The sequence below is a fragment of the Sphaerodactylus townsendi genome, linkage group LG08, assembly GCF_021028975.2.
Source record: "Sphaerodactylus townsendi isolate TG3544 linkage group LG08, MPM_Stown_v2.3, whole genome shotgun sequence".
Classification (NCBI taxonomy): domain Eukaryota; kingdom Metazoa; phylum Chordata; class Lepidosauria; order Squamata; family Sphaerodactylidae; genus Sphaerodactylus; species Sphaerodactylus townsendi.
The window spans coordinates 5,760,690-5,777,984 of NC_059432.1; the positions used below are offsets into that span (position 1 = coordinate 5,760,690).

General features: G+C 47.0%; 1 protein-coding gene across 6 annotated transcripts; it reads right to left on the reverse strand.

Moving 5' to 3' along the window:
- Positions 1-527: 527 nt before the first annotated feature.
- On the reverse strand, positions 528-17,167 carry MTG1 (mitochondrial ribosome associated GTPase 1). 6 transcript variants are annotated; one of them, XM_048505131.1, is made up of 11 exons: positions 16,993-17,167; positions 16,640-16,704; positions 14,875-14,979; positions 12,471-12,551; positions 11,387-11,443; positions 10,343-10,433; positions 8,515-8,576; positions 6,029-6,125; positions 3,577-3,658; positions 3,368-3,480; positions 528-2,104 (listed from the first exon to the last, which is right to left on the reverse strand). In XM_048505131.1, the coding sequence occupies exons 2-11, from the start codon at positions 16,691-16,693 to the stop codon at positions 2,007-2,009; spliced, it is 840 nt and encodes a 279-aa protein (XP_048361088.1). In that variant the 5' UTR covers positions 16,694-16,704; positions 16,993-17,167; the 3' UTR covers positions 528-2,006. The 6 variants fall into 6 exon arrangements, with proteins under 6 accessions (XP_048361088.1, XP_048361089.1, XP_048361091.1 ...); XM_048505132.1 differs by having other exon boundaries at positions 17,005-17,163; XM_048505134.1 differs by having other exon boundaries at positions 17,016-17,092.
- Between the last annotated feature and the right edge of the window lie 128 nt (positions 17,168-17,295).

Below are 17,295 nucleotides of genomic sequence, written 5' to 3' on the forward strand. Positions count from 1 at the left end.
TTGTATGTGTTGTGCTGATGGGGTGGTTAAGCCAGGTTCACTTGAAGGAATTTCTCCATGTGAATGGCATGTTTACAAGATTACCTCTTCCGTACGCCGATCGCAGGTGTTTCCTCCAGGGCAAGCTGGGGGAAAATGGGTGGGATGGGCGAGAAGCACTGTTTTGTGACATTGTTATATACCTTTCCTTGTAAGTATTTGAAAGGTGATGTGGAAATAAAAAAAAATACCATTTGTGCTCATGTGGTTCTTTAAAGAGCGTGTAGAGCCGTGGTGGCGAACTTGCATCTAGACAAGAGGACTATAACAGGCCCCTGCCAGCATAGCCCATTGGCCATGCTGGCAGGGGCTGATGGGAATTGTAGTCCATAACATCTGGAGTGCCAAAGGTTCGCCACCACTGGCGTAGAGGTAGTGATTCCTCAACATTTCACCCTCTTTTTCCTGCTATGTATCCCAAACGACTTCTTACTTTCAAGGTCCTTTGATCTAATGATCTTTTTTTTTTGAGATCTAATGATCTTGAGCCGCAGTTAGGGAGCCTTTATTTAAGAAAAATATACTACTGCTGCCGCCAACATATAGTCCTCCAACAAACAGAGGACTATATTGTCTTTCATAAGGGTACGTGGTAATCTAGTTAAAATAGGAGCGATAAGCGTTACCGTGAGGTTGCATCCCAAACTGTAGTGACAAGTCCCCCCTGAATATATTATTAAATTAATTATAAACAGGGCAGGATTTCCCCAACAAGCAGCACCCATCTCAGACTGTTGCCGTAAAAGCCACAGGAATCCTTCCAACCTCATAAAAAACTCTGTTATCTCTCTCCCCTCCCGGCCCGGTTTAGCTGTCTGAAAGGCAGGTTCAGCCCTTGATGGGTCTTCTGCTAAGGCCAGTGATGAATCTGTTTCTCAAAAGGTGGTATAAATTAATCTGTTGCAGATACTGGTTTCTAATTCTTCCACATTATTAGGACCCTTTTCCTGCCTAAGATGAACCAATACTGAAGTTGCTGGCCAGGCAATGAAAGGAAATAGAGAGAAACACTCAATTCACTCTTGGGTTTTTTTGGGGTGTGTGTGGTGTCAACAAAGATCTAACGAGAAGAATAAGCAAACTACTTAGATCCAGTGGAGGCAGGACGTTCTGTCCACTCAGGGTTATTCTAAAGCAGGTTTACTCCAAAGTACTATTTTATTCAGTGGGCTTACTCCCAGCAAAGTGTGTTTAGGAATGCAGCCTCCGTCACTTTTGTGTCATAGCCCAGTACGCGCTCTGGATGCTTTGGAGTCCTGGCTTCACAGCCTGACCGAACCATTCGATATTCTAAAATCCTGCAGAGCAGCAGAATGAAGCCCCGTCTTCCTCCTGATGCAGCAGGAAAAATTAAGTGAGGGGCAGGAAGGGCTGCCCTCTGCAATCAGCATCACTGTCTTCTCTGCGGTTTTATATGGGGGTCGGGCGAATGCCAAAGGCAATCTGCAGCTAGTCATCTGGCCTATGGGAACTCGGCGGGGAAAGGGCCGTTGCAGCCCAGCCCTTCAGAACACTCGGAAATGCAGCCCGAGGGAAGCGTGCCGTCATTGAGTCCGTGGCAGATGCATTAGGCAACACACAGACACAGCCAACAGCACACACTACCGGGCAATCTGTACTATTCTCTCCACTATCCTTTGGCTCAAGCTAGCCAAGCTGCTCTCTCTTCCTAGCCACTCCTCACCGAGTTGATGGGACAAGCTACTGGAATTGGGGGTGCAGGAAATATACAGGTCACATGGGACAGGAAATGGGGCTGAAAGCCACCAGTGACTGTCCACTGCCAGTTCTATCCTCATCTCGTGGCTCCACCGTGGTTTCTTGAACAAGCAGGTAAGCCGGAGACAGCTGCGCAACCAGCATCAAGAGGAATCAACGGGGCCTGATTCAACCAGCCAAGAGTGTTCCTTCTGCTTCAAAGGAAACCGCTCTGTCCAATCCAGGAAGTGACGGCACCACGTGACGGCTCAGTCAAGCATCACCTTCCCCAGAAGCCCCTTCCGGAAAGAGCCGATGAAGTCGACTGCAGCTGCGTTGTAGTTTGGGGCCATCACGGTCACATCTCCTGACAAGGGAGGAAAACAGAAAGGTCACCCCATGGGCCACAGCCCCTGAAAGCAACACCTGAGCCAGCCTCAGGCATGAGAGGGAAGGGTTAGAGCAGTGATGGCGAACCTTTTCCAGACCGAGGGCCCAAATTGCAACCCAAAACCCAACACGGCAATTTAACCTGAATACTGAGGTTTTAGTTTAGAAAAAACAGTTGGCTCCGAGGCGCATGTTACTCGGGAGTAAGCTTGGTGAAGCAACCGTGCAACACTTTGAATGGATGAATCACGACCCTAGGAGAGTTTACTCAGAAGCAAGCCCCATTGCCAGCAATCGAGCTTACTCCCAGGTAAAGGATCATGCCAAGGCTAGCCTAGGGGTGTGTGTGGGGTGATTTTCCGCCCCCCAACATAATGAACTCTGTGCACATGTGCCCATAGAAAGGGCTCTGAGTGCCACCTCTGGCACCCGTGCCATAGGTTCGCCATCACTGGGTTAGAGCATTATTTACAGCTAGGGGTGTGGCGCAGCACTCAGGTAATGACTGCAGCTCATTCTTTCATGCAAAAAGGAAGTTCAGAGACTGCTTTCCTGCCTTCCGGAAACCATTCAGCCTGGCCAACAGTCCCACCAAGCGGAGTCGCATTCTTTTCCAGCAAGAGAACACAGGGTGGGTCCACAGCCGATGGCGGGGCAAGAAGAGGCAGTCACTCAAGCAGAACTTGTTTGATAGTCAAGGGGACGCTACAAGGCGGAAACACTGGCGGGGCTCCCCCCCCCCGCTTGTGGGATGAGCCTGGACTCCAGGCCCAGTCCTCAAACCAGCCGGGACAACATCCCCTCGGGGGAAGGCGGCCTATAAGCCCAATAAATAAAATGAATAGAAATAAATCTGCCATTCTGATGGGAGGCCACACCCACAGCACGGATCTGATCTCAAGGCGCGACTTTTCCTGTGGCACGAGGACATCAGAGGAGCCATGCCGGAGCACACCCAGAGCCCGTCCAGTCCAGGGCTCTCTTGCCTGGCAAAGGGAAAGCAGGATGCCGGCAGCCAGTTCAGAAATGAAAGAAGCACCCAGGAGAATTTGGGTCATCAAGAGTTGGCACCCTCCGAATACAGGCAATCTCACGAGCCAGGTATCAGTCCAGGGAGTGAAACACCTTTCATCCCAACTCATGGGACAGACAAGGAACCAGCAGCAGAAGCAGCCCAGGACCCAGGCAGCCAGACACATTTGACAAGTGCTGGTGCAGACGAAGAGAGTAGATGACTCACCTGTGCCCGTTAACACTTTGACTCGGCGGTTCTTGCCCAGGTGTAGTGCAATGCCCTTGAGGACAGTCTCCACTTCATCACAAGGGCTGGCCAGTCCGTAGCGTTCCACGTAGCTGCATGGAGGGGCGCACAAGGACAGCAGAAACCAATGAGTCACGCCCCTTGGGCCACCAGACTTTGCTGCCTGCATCCCCAGGAGATCGCCTCACCTGAACTGCTGCTGACGGTTCAGTGTGTAAAGCAGGTAATCGGCAATGACGTCCTCACCTACCAGGTGATCCCGGATCGCCCCTAGCAGAAAAAGGAGGAAGCTTCTAAGCTGTAGGCAAAGCACTCAGGTTCCAAACTACCTCGTGTTAAGAGACCAGATCTCTGCCCAGTCTCTTGCTCATAAGGACTTTAGAACATGGAAAAAGGTCTACTCTTGACCACCAAGGCCAAGCTGGTGGTGACTCGGGGGAGAGACCCGGGAGGGTGGGAGGCATTCCCAGGGACCAGAGTTTCTCATCTGCCCTAAACATTTCAAGGCCACCCAAAATGGGCCTAACATTCCTCCTTGTTGACATGAGGATTGATAGGAGCTTGTTAATCGGAGCTGATGTAATGGCAGAACATCAGATGCTAATTTGGAATCTCACCTGATTGGTTACATTACCTAGCCAGTAACACTAAGGGTCAACTGGGTTACATCATTGAATCTCCATTTGATTGGCTAGCCCATGGCATAAAGGAAAGAGTCTTCATTCTAGTTTTGCCCTTTGCTTGGACTACAGCCGTGGGACACTGCTGACTGAGGTGGGCCATGATGGCCAGACACCTGTTGATTTTGGGCTTTGAAATTTAAATTGGACTTTGCTAAGCAACCCCTGAATTAGAGAACTGTGGTTGGTGAGTATCTACACTAGCAATCCAGCGTTGCTATTTTAGTCTCACTGTCCTTGCTCTTTATTGCATATTCCTGCACATCCTTTTAATAAATAACTTCCGTTATTGTGTTCTTGAATTTAAGAGGCTTCAATATGAACCCGGTACTTTGTCTCAAGTTGGCCATAGCTACTGGAGTAACTTCTTTTTCAGACTCACTTTGTAAACATGCAACCCAAACAGGGTTGGCTTCGTGTTCAAATTCAGGAAGGGCCCTTTGGTTGTCTGGGGAGCTAAGAGGTTGGTGGTGGTGGTGACACCCTGAGGTGTGCGCATTCCCACTTCACCTGCTTTGCTTTGGGTGCCCCTTGCCCAGATCACACAAAAACCAGGAGTACGGTGTGAAGAACAGCAAATTAAGAGGACCCAACCGCACCCAGGCAAGTGTTCTGAATGCGGACTATCCACAGTTGAAACCCTAGCTTGGATTTTCACAATAAAATTCTGGCTCAAGATCCACTTTAGATCCAAGGATGACGACATTACCGTACACCTACTCAAAGATAACTATGTCTCCAATTAGTCCAAGGCAATTACCAACAAAATTAGGAGTATTGGAATAGATCTAACTGTCCTTCAAAACAGCAATGAGAACTTTATTTTCTGCCAAATCCAGGCTTTCTATTCATCAAAAATTCCAGTCTGTTCTCCTCGGGCTTTGGGCATCCTTCCCAAGTACGGAGTTATAGCCAATTACCTAGCATCTACTTTACTGGTTGCTCACCATCGGGCATTTATGTTAGCCCGATTTAATAGTTTTCCTTCAGCCTCTACCAATGGAAGGTATCATCAAATTCCAAAACAACAAAGACACTGTCGCTGTGGCTCTATAGGCCCTCTTACCCATGTCCTCTTAGAGTGCCAAATAAATGCAGATGCGTGTCTCAGACTAATCCACCCTTTACTAGCGGCGAGGAAAATTTCTAACCCTACTGTTGCCATACGTTTTCCCCCAGGAGATTACAATGCTTATACAACACGTATGGTAGCTCTATACCTGGCAACCATTTTAAAGTGCTAACTTATTCCTATTGTATTATTTTTAACTGTGTGTGGTTTTTTTAAATATATTACACCAGCACACTAAACCAAATTGGTTCATTATTATTCGGCACAGAATCCAATCTTTTAAATATCAAATATGATACATAAAACAAATGTAGAACTTCTTATAAAAGATAGGTATCTTCTCCAATCTAACTGATACACACTGTCTAATATTTAGGCATGGTAGGATACCTATTGCTGTATTATTTTGCTTTTAACTTTATATTGCAATTTTATATTAGATTGTATTTTTATATTGCTGTGTAGGGGTATTGATTGTTATTTGTTCTGGCAATTTCTTTTTAAAAAATCCGAAGTGATCTGAATCCCTCGAAGTCAACCATCAAGTTATGTGGTCTATTTTTTTGCTATTGAACTATATTTGAGACTGCAGAATGTGTCTGTGTAAATCTTGATCTATCTATGCCTATTAAAGGTTAATAAAGATAAAGATAAAGGGGAGCTGGCAACCAGAAGATGGGGTTGCAAATTCAATGACCAAGGAATTCTGGAAGAGAAACAGCTGCATGTCTCTTGGCTTGCCTGTCCCTCTGACAATGGTCCTGCGAGGCTGGCTCCTCCTCCTGCCTATCCCAACCTCTCCTCAGGAAGCACCATCCCTATTGCTGCCTGGTTTGCCCGGGACGCAGAGCACATCCTCTGCAGTGCAACATCAGAAAGTCCCCTCACCACACAGAGCAAGCTTCAAGCCAATCTCTACAGACTCAATTCGGGGAGACAGCACCCCGGGGGTATCCAGGAGGAACATGAGGGGTCGGTCACACACCTGGAACACAAAGAAAGACAGCACCATTTTACAATCTCCAGAAAACACCACCCCCCTTTTCTATTCCCCCCCCCCCAATTTTGCAAGAAGAAAGACTGGACATTTGGGGGAGCTCCAGGGATGTAGGTATAGATTTTTTATGGGGTGGGTTGGGGGGGGGCACACCCCCACCTGCCCCTAGGGCATGGCCATACCTCCCCAAGCCCCGCCCCTGGCCTAGCGCTTATAAAAACAGCTCTCCGAGGCCGGGGACGGCAGACTCCCCTGCCCTGCCCTCCCCTGCCCCACACCAGCTGGGCTCCCAGCTGGCAGCCATCAGTTCCTTCTGCCCTCCCCTCTGGGCAGAGGCATAGAGGGAAAATGGAGCACGGTGCAAAACCTGAGTTTTGCGCCCCCCACCCCGGCAGCTGCTGTGATGCTGGAATCCACCCCCAAACAGCATCACTTTCATAAGAACAAGCCAGCTGGATCAGATCAGAGTCCATCTAGTCCAGCTCTCTGCTACTCGCAGTGGCCCACCAGGTGCCTTTGGGAGCTCACATGCAGGATGTGAAAACAATGGCCTTCTGCGGCTGTTGCTCCTGAGCACCTGGTCTGTTAAGGCATTTGCAATCTAAGATCAAAGAGGATCAAGATTGGTAGTCATAAATCGACTTCTGCTCCATAAATCTATCCAAGCCCCTTTTAAAGCTATCCAGGTTAGTGGCCATCACCACCTCCTGTGGCAGAATATTCCAAACACCAATCACACGTTGCGTGAAGAAGTATTTCCTTTTATTAGTCCTAATTCTTCCCCCCAGCATTTTCAATGTATGCCCCCTGGTTTTAGTATGGTGAGAAAGAGAGAAAAAATTCTCTGTCAACATTTTCTACCCCGTGCATAATTTTATAACTTCAATCATATCCCCCCTCAGACGTCTCCTCTCGAAACTAAAGAGTCCCAAATGCTGCAGCCTCTCCTCTCCTTTCAATGGTATTTAAACTAGAGAGCCCAAATTCTCCTTTTAAATCCACCTTAAAGGGAGAATCTGGGGTCCCCAGTTAAACAACATTGAAAGTGATGCTGTTTTGGGGTAGATTATCCCGCACCCTGAAACAGCATCACTTTCAATGTGGAGTAGTGATTAAGAGCAGGTGAATTCTAATCTGGAGGAACTGGGTTTGATTAGAATGCACCTGCTCTTAACCACTACGCCACGCAATGACAATGGCCTAGTCCTGGGGGTGGTCTTCCGTAGCCCCGCCAATCCTTTGATATAACAGACTTGTTCCTGGGGGCCTGGACCGAACAGCCACCCCAGCTGCACTGGCCACAATAAGCCTCCATCCAGCAGCAGCATCGCTAGGGTTAGTTATTTTACAGGGTATATTCATAATTTTGCTTGTAGAAAACTAAAGCAGTTCCACTACGCTCCATAAATATGCCAAATGGTACCATGTTACGTGCTCAAATTATGAGTTGTGCCGTTTTATATTGGTAAAGCAATAAAATAAGTTTAGGTATGGTAAGAAAGTGCCCTGAACAGAATGTCCCAGGCTACTTTGAAAAGGCAAGTCTTTGAAAGAAGAGCATAGTCAGGTCTGATCAGAACTTGGATGGGAAACCACCCAGGAAGTCCAGAGTTGCGATACAGAGGAAGGCAACAGCAAACGACCTCTGTTAGTCTCTTGCCTTGAAAACCCCATCAGGGGTTGCCATAAGTCAGCTGCGACCTGGCAGCACTTTGCAAATGTGGCAACTACTGCATCTATTTTATCTTCACTCACCTCCCCCTTTTCTGTTTCTTTCTTCCACCAACTACCCATTTTTCTAAATTTCCAGAAATTCTACATGTCTAATAGTGGGCAGGGTTGCAGTTGAGCCAGGACATGGTTCAAATTTTGCTTAATCAATGAAGTCCACTGCCCGGCTTTGCAGAAGCCATTATTTCTGCCAAACATACCCCAGGACAGCTGTGGAGAAAATAAAATAAAATAATCCCCTCGACGCCACTGAGAGTTTATTGAAAATGCCTTGCTTCAGCAGCCATCTGGTAATGCGTTGTGAATCTCTCTGACGCCCACGGCACAACCCTCAGCAGTGAGCATACAGTCTTGCATGTAGGCAAGGAAAGGAAGAGAAAGGGGAAAGGGGAAGAAGGAAGGAGGGAGGGGAAGAGGAGGGGAGAGCCCAGACAGATGGCAAGGTCACGTAGGCAGAGAGATGGCAGCCAAGTTGAAGTGGGGTATGCGTTCATCTGTGAAGCAAGTTGAAGAGCAAGGCTTTCCTCTCCTTCTCCCCCTCCTTCTCCGACCATGCATGCCCTCTCTCACAAACAGAAGGCCCATCGAGGCTTTTACAGACACAGAATAGCCTCACTTCCAATTTTTATAGGGCTTGTTGGATTACCTGGATTTTGGTAAGGACGGCTCTGGTAATACCAGGTTCTGCACCAACACTAGAGGCTTTCCCTAAGAGGAAGGAGAGGAAACAAAAAGAAGAAAGACAAGTGGTTACACTCAGGTATCCTCCTGGGCAAGTGCTCTAGTCACTAGCTGGGGACAGGACAGGCCCTTTTGCCTTCTTGGCTGGGACTGGAAGCCAGGGAAAAGAAAGTTGCCTTGGACAACCCTGAACCAGGGAAAAGCATTTGCAGGAAACTGGAAAAATCCAAAACAGCGTGCTCTGCTCCAGGGCTCCTTCCATCGTTGCCTACCGAATGGCCAGCAGGCACTGGAAGTTTTACAAACTGGACCTCTAGTAAAGAGATCTGCAGAATGGTGGGGTTTTTTGGTTTTGTTTCATTCTGTTTTGCAGGGAAAGCTTAGCTCTTCCTTCCAGTCTTGCCTGCATTCTCTGCAGAGGCATTCCGCCCACTGGGCAAAGTGGGCAGTTGCCCAGGGCGCCCCCTTGTGGTGGGCGCCAAAAAAGCAGGTTCGTATGTGGGATTTTTTTGTATTTTCAGTGTTTTTTCCATTTTTGGCCTGCAGGGGGTGCAGTTTTTAAGCTAGGAGCACCAAACTTTCAGGGATTTTTCAGGAGACTCTCCTGATGATATCACCCAGGTTTGGTTTAGGGAGACCAAAGTTATGGACTCCCAAAGCTTCCAATGGGAGCTAATAGAAGATGGGGGCTACACCTTTGAGGGTCCATAACTTTGGACCCCCTGAACCAAACTTCACCAAACCTGGGTGGTATCATCAATAGGGGATCATGAAGATACCCTGAAATTTTGGTGCTGCTGTCTTAATAATTGCACACCTGACAGCAGGCACCCCCTAAATTTCCCCAGATTCTCCTTTTAAATCCACCCCTTCCTGCCAGTGCTTGCTTGCTTTCAATGCCTAATAAAGGTTATTATTATTTTATTATTAAATCCACCCCCTTCAGCATGGATTTAAAGGGAGAATCTGAGGTCCCCAGTTTAAACATTGAAAGTGATGCTGTTTCAGGGTGAGGGAGAATCCACCCCAAAATAGCATCACTTTCAATGTTGTTTAAACTGGGCTCCCTAGTTTAAACACCATTGAAAATGATGCTGTTTGAGGGTGGATTCCAGTATCACTTGTTTACACTAGGGAGCCCAGATTCTCCTTTTAAAGCCACCTTAAAGGGAGAATCTGAGATCCTCAGTTTAAATAACATTGAAAGTGATGCTGTTTCCCCCAATTGGGGGGACTGGATACAACACCATAAAATGTTTTTATAGCAGTAATAAGACATTTTGAAAGCATTTTGAAATTGTTTTTAAAAATATTTCTACTGTGTGGCATGGCCAATTGCTGTGTTCAGATTTGTGAGTTGGGGCATGTTCTATAATGTGATGGTGACTTTGAAACGACTTGGTGGAAAAAATCATTGTTTGGTCACGGTGGGGGAGGCTGTCTGCCCGGGGGGGGGGGGGGCATCAAACTCAGGTTTTGCCCAGGGCTCCAGTTTGCCTAGGCACGCCACTGATTCTCCACCATTGCTAGCAGCAAAGATGACCGAAACATCTGATCAGGTCATTGGGCAGGCCTTAATGAAAGCAGGCTAAAACGAAGAAACATTTTCAGTCGACAAATGTCCTCATTTCATTCTGGCTGAGGTGTACAGATTCTCCCCACAAGCAGGTTATCACTTCAGAGTTTTGTGTTAATTCATGTCTTGTAATACATGCCGAAGCTCTAACATGCCCTCTGTTGTAGATACACCATTTCCTTTGATTCATTACAAAAGGAGAAGAAGAAGAAGATACCTTTTCTGAGGTGCAGCCTCCTCAATGAATTGATAACCGAGGATTTCCCCACATTGGGCACACCAATGACCATCATGCAAGCTTCAACATTCTGGAATGACCCAAAAGGGTTAGAACTGGCCAGTCACCTTTCAAAGTCTTTTTTTAAACTTTTTTTTTAGTTCCATCCCACTGTACCTGCAGTCACAGGCCAGGCTCACAACACCACAAAAAGAACACGACCGATGTAAATACAAATTAATAAATCAGCTTTTTAAATGGACATTCTAAAATAAGGGCACAATTCCATTTGCCAGGGGGGAACGAACCTCAAAGATCTGCTTACGATAAAAAGGAAAGAAGGGGAAGAAGGGAGAGGAAATGGAGGGGGGAGCAGGGGGAGCCCAGACAGACGGCAAGGTCACCGTCCCTGCTTCAACCAAAGATCTGGTGGAACGATGTGGTCTTGCAAGCCCGGCAGAAGCAAGACTGGAGTGCCCCTTCTTAGTTCCCAGGGAGGGCAAATGACCTTCCAGGGCAGCTTCCACTCTGGGATTCAAGTTCTGCTCAAGAAGCTCAGCATCAATGATGCAGGGATCCCACGTTCATATGTAACCAGGCGGCCTCTTGGGTGAAAGCTAACCAGCTCTCCAGAGATAATTCCCACAGAGCAGAAAGGAGGGCCTTTGCCAAACATTAGTCTGTAGGCTCTTTTATTGCAGAGGGAAATGGTAGCAATGAAGAAGAGTTTGGCTTTATGCCCCGCTTTTCTCAACTGTAAGAAGTCTCAAAGCAGCTTTCGAACTCCTTTTCCCTTCCTCTCTCCACAACAGACGCTTTGCGAGGTAGGTGGGGCTGAGAGAGCTGAGAGAACTGTGACTAGCCCAAGGTCACCCAGCAGACTTCGTGTGTGTGTGTGTGTGTGTGTGGGGGGGAACAAATCCAGTTCACCTGATAAGAGCCTGCCATTCATGTGGAAGAGTGGGAAATCAAACCCAGTTCTCCAGATTAGAGTCCACCTACTTTTAGCCACAGAACCCATGGGATCGGAGTGACAGGACTCACCTCAGCCCTCTGATAGCGCTGGCTGTTGCTGACCAATTCTGTGACCAGGGGAACAATCTGCAAAGAAATACAAGAACAACACTCAGCTCTATAATTCACTATCCAAGTCTCCAAATGTATCCGTCTTGGTTCTGAACTCCTGCTCTGAGGCTGTGCTCAGGTGGCTGAGGCAGAACAAACTTAAGCCAAATCCAGACAAAGCAGAGGTAAGGCTGATCAAGAAGCCTGATATTCTAAAGCAGGGGTGGGCAACCTATGGTGCTCCTGATGTTCATGGGCTATAATTCCCATCAGCCCCTGCCGGCATGGCCAATTGGGATGTATAGTCCATGAGCATCTGGAGCACCATAGGTTGCCCACCCCTATTCTAGAGAGACTGAACCCTTCTGTCCTGACCTAGACAATGTGGAGTTGACCTTTTTGGAATGGGTTAAGAGCTTGGAGCTATCTTGTTTGTCTTCTATCAGCAGCGTCTAATTGGCCCACTTTCTCATTAATGTATAATCAGCTGATCTGACCATGTTGATCCATGCTCCTTTAACACGACGGCTGCATTATTGCAACATCCTCTATGCACAGCTTCCCTTTAAGACAACTGAAAAACTACAATTGGTTCAGAATATGGCAATCCAATTGCTGTTCGGGGGTAGCCATCAGGAACATATGTCGCCCATTTTGAAATAGCTTTGTCAGCCTGTTTGTCAGCCTGTTTCTGGGTTCAATTCAAGGGCTCAGCATGACCTTTAAAATCTTCATGACCTGGGACCCAAATGTTTGAAGGGGATATTTCAAAGGGAGAGGGATTTGAGAGTTGTTATTTTATCTTTGATTTTTGCTAGGCATGGTTTAACTATAACCGTAAACTGTCTCAAATCCAGAGGAAAGACGGCATATCAATGACTTAATAAATAAAGGAAGATGTTGCCCATTTCTCTCCCTCTCTGACGTATAACTGTACAAACCAAAACAGCTCAGAGGCAAAGATTAAGGTGTTTTTACTTTATCCACCAAGTAGCCCACACATGGAGCTGGTTTCCGAGGCCCAGGGCTTCCAGCCACCCTCCCTGATAAAACAGAACAGTACCTTCTCAATATTTTCATCTTTGAGGCAATCTGTAAAAAGGATGTGACTGAGACCTTGCTGTTCCAAACATTTCAGAATCCGCTGAAAGCAAAAAAAAAATCAATCAGAAGGAAGAACCGTTGAGCAACCTGTATTCAGGATATTTCTGCACAGCAGTCAGCTTGAAATGGGACCATGTTGCAGCTGGGGCTCTAACAAACTGGAAATGTCAGGACTCAGCTTCCTATATTTCAAATACCAAGGTAAGATCACTGACAAGGAAGATAAGAGCATCCTGTAAGATTAACAGCAAACTTTCCTGAATGCCAATCACCAAACTGCAATCTACTTGGCAAATATGAATCGAAACTGTGCTCGTTGGGCCAACCTACAGCTTGTGTGAGTAAATCAGTGGGCAAATTTTAGAAGTCACATAAACATTTGATTTTTTTTACAAGGGTATTAAGACACTTCCCTTACAATGAGAAGCTCCAATGCACAGTATTTGACTGGTTCAAACCCCACTTCACACAGTCCAAGGACCAAGTGTTTCATGAATTTAGTAGCACAGACCCACATGGGCTTTTACCAAGTAACATAAGCCAAATAAAAAGTCCTCATCACCCAAAACGGGCATCGCTCATGTACTGCCACTAATCTGACAACTTGTTTTTCATTTGCTAGCACAAGGTGGCTTAAACGTTTTTTTGGTGTAGTGGTATCTAGGTCATGCTGCCCCGCTCTTTAGATTATCTGAATCATTTGTATTTTATACTTTCCCCCAGTCTTGTTCGCTTTGAATTATGGCAAATTCCTAAGCTGCTCAGATCTGGGATAAATACTAATTCCCACAGATGGATCATATTCTGTTGGAGCCAGTTCACAGTCAACTCACAAAGTAAAATGAAGCACTTCCAACAAAGCAGAACTGTTTTCTTCCTTTAAACCACACAAAACTGTCAAGTCCTAAAAAAACCCCCTGATCCCTTTAATTCCCTCCTCCAAAGGAAGAGAGCACGCTGATTTGCACCCCCTGCCCCCCTCTGGAAACCCATCAAAACAGACCCCTTGGAGGGAGCCCCACTTTAGCAGCCACTGAAAGGTTCAATCATTTGTTAAGTTGCGATATCTTTTTGCCTGTGACTTCTGGTGTGCCATTGGTTGCCAACTGTGGGGGTTTTCAAGGCAACTGATGAACAGAAGCAGTTTTGCCATGCCTGCCTCTGCGTAGCAACCCTGGACTTCCTTGGCATCTCTCACCAACGTACTAAGCAGGGAAGATTCTGCTTGGCTTCTGAGACAACAATAATCTTTATCGACACTACATTATACTATCATGAACTCACATCAAGTTTAAATATGTAAAATGAATAAATCATAAAGTTAGTATTAAAAGAAACTAAAATTGTACACTGTCAGTTACAACAACTTGCAGGTTCCGGCAGGCTTGCGGGACTTAATTTTTAGAGCTTCCAGCAAGTATTTAGCAACTGCGACGTCAGACTCACTGTAATTCAGTAAGATCTGGATTATTTTATCTTTACGAGCAAATGTTTTTGATTGAATTATAGCAGAGAGAATTTTTTCCCCAGGATCCTCATGTAAGTGACAGTCCGAAATTAAATGCTGTATGGGGTCTGTCACATTGGCCCCACAAGAACAAAGCCCCACCTGATGGGAACCTGCTTAAATCTCTCTGACATCACAGTTGAAGGAAATGCATTCATTTGCACCAATATGAATGTCCTGTGTTGGAAAGGAATATCTAGATCTGTGGTGGCGAACCTTTGGCACTCCAGATGTTATGGACTACAATTCCCATCAGCCCCTGCCAGCATGGCCAATTGGCCATGCTGGAAGGGGCTGATGGGAATTGTAGTCCATAACATCTGGAGTGCCAAAGGTTCGCCACCACGGATCTAGATTGAAAAAGTTTTGAGCCACCTTCTCATAATGTGTTTGTGGACCACAGCTTCTGAGGTCAGAAGAGACTGAGTTGGTTGCGATGATGGTAGTCTGGTTAGCACTTCAACTGAACAAAAAAAAAATGACATCATAATTGTAGGAAGAAACAGTTTCCAATTGAAAGAAGATATTAGGAAGCAAACTCTGAGAGATGAAGTTGAATGAATCCAAAAACTATGGGTGAATTAATCCACATCACAGGTTCGATTACCTTAGGAATTTATCATGACTCAAAGCCAATTAGTCTGCAAAGCAGGCCTGCTGAAAACACAAATGATTCAGGTACCATCTGTAAGAATTGCTGCCTAATTGCTAGGTTGAAAAGCTGCTGATCAGGCCAAAGAACAAGGACTGCTTATAGAAAGCAAGCCAGAGACCAGCAGTCATGCATCCCAACCTGCTGGTTAGTCCTGGCGCCAAAGCCACAGCGGCTAATATGGGACAGAATCTTGGGTCTTACCGACTTGTGAGTTAGGTCTGCGAGGTCCATCTTGTTCAGCACCAGCAAATGAGGACGGATATCCAGGGCTTCCCGCAGCAGAGGGTTCCGGCCAGAGAGTGGGATGTGCATACGCTAAGGAACCAATAGAGGTAGGGAATGACCACACCCTCCCGGAAAGTTTTGGTAGGGCTGAAGGAAAAGTTTGGAGCCTGCAGTCCCAACAGTAGCAGTTTAAGATGGAAAGTTCTTGACAGGAAAACCAGAACCCTGTCTGTCTCCAAGCTTATGGCTTCAGAGAACACATTCATTGGTATTTTACAGATAGGAAATACACTTGTGCAATCATTACAAACCACTCTCAAGCACTGTCACACCACACTAGCACTGCTGAAAATGTTTTCCCCACTCTGTATGCTGAGCTAATTTATTCTGGATAGCCTTTCCTAGAATGACCTCTGAATGCAGTGAAGAAATAACTGTAAACAGGGTTTGTACCACTGGTAACATCCGTCCCTTCAGAATACTTAGTGGAATACTTAATCCCACCACAAATCTGATTGCATTTTCCCTACTCTCCTAAAATTACTAGAACTCAAAAGGCATCCAATGAAGCTCATGGGCAGCAGATTAAAGACGGATGAAAGATAAAAAGGAAATACTTCTTTATACAGCAAATAGTTAAAATGTGGAATTTGCTGCCAGAGGATGTAGTGACGGCTGCAACAGGTTTAGAAGCAGATCTGACAGGTTCATGAAGGACAGGTCTAGCAGTGGCTACCAGCCATAGTGACTAATAACCTCCACATTCAGAGGTGTTAAACATCTGAATAGCAGAGCCAGGAAGCAACACTGGGGAAGGCCTTGGCCTCCTGTTGTTGGATCTCATAGATAAGTCTATCAGTGGCTACTAGCCATGGTAACTACGGGAAACCTCCATGTTCAGAGGATGTATATTCCTGAATCCCATCACTGGGAGGCAACATCAGGGGAAAGCCTCAGCCTCTATGCGCTGTATGTTTGAGACAGGATGCTGGTTCAAATGGACCGTTGGTTTGATTCAACAGGGATTTTATGTATTTATAAAATAACTGAAGTTCATTTGAAGCCACGTGCTTGCATTCTGTGTCCCTGTGAATTGATCTACATGTCAGCTTTGCTGTGCTTTTAGCATCAACTATCTCACTGTGCCTTTCCAGCAGAATTTCCCCTGGTTTCTGCATGACTCTGCAGTCAGAATTGTTTTTCAACATATAGTGAAATGTGTTTAACACATAAGACATCCTGAGTCCCCAGCTGAGGTTTTAAAAGTTTTGGCATCAATAAAACACAGGTTAACTTCTAAGGGCCTGCAGTACAGGCTGACAACATGAAAGAGCTTGAGGGCACATAGCAGCCAACTGCCAATATTTTGAAAGCCATATCTCCCCAAGAGGCAAAGGAGCACTAGAAAAGGGGCAGAAGTCTGCAAACAGCATAGTAGGGCCAACACATCCACCCAGCCCTTCTTGAAGAGTCTTGCCGAGGGCTGGCTCCAAGCCCAAGCCACCCAGGGGGCCACAAGGAGAGCACTGATGCAAGACACTGGTTATGCAGGGCGACAGCTGCCGTCTCACCCTGGGTCCTTGTTGCCCAGGTCCAGCCAAACCCTTAAAGTGCTTCTTCAGACGCTGCTGGAACTAACTGGCAACAGCACAGGCTCCAGAGGTGGGCAGGGGGCACATTTACACTCTGCTTGCGCCCAAGAAACATTTGTCAGGCTTTCTGCCACATCCCAGAAGGATATGCGGGCATCGTGTACTTCCAGCAAGCAGTCGACCAGGCGCAGGCGGCTCTTCATGTCTTTCAACCCTACGAGAAAGGTCACGCCATGTTAGGGATGGAGTGGGTGGGCAGAGGTGCTGGCAGAGTTGCCAACTCCAGGTCGGGAAATACCTGGAGATTTTGGAGGATGGAGTTTGAAATTGGTGGGGTTTGGGGATGAAAAGTATCTCACTAGATCTCCAGCCACCTCCTGGAGGTTGGCAACGCTAGATGCTGACCAGCAGGGTGGCCCTGGGAGTGCTCAGGGGTTTGGTCAGCCACACAGTTTGATCTCACCATAGAGATGCCATAGCCTAGAGCGGCGCATTTCCCTACCCTCCCGGTCACCTCCCGCCTGCCTTTGGCCATGTGTCCGGGAAACCACCGGGCTACTTCCCGGCCGCCGGTGTCGAACCGCTCCCGCCAGCCCGACATCGGGGCCCGCAGGACAGACACGAGCCGCATCTTTCCCGTCCTCCGGGGCGTCCAACCGGAAGTTACAACCCTTTCCGGCGGAAGCGTTTCGTTTGGTACTGTGACGATTCCTAACGGAGACTTCCGTTCAGCCAATCAGGGAGAGCGGCTCTGTGAGGTCATCGGCGGGGAGCCTCTCCTGCCGGAACGGCGGGCGAGTCGCTC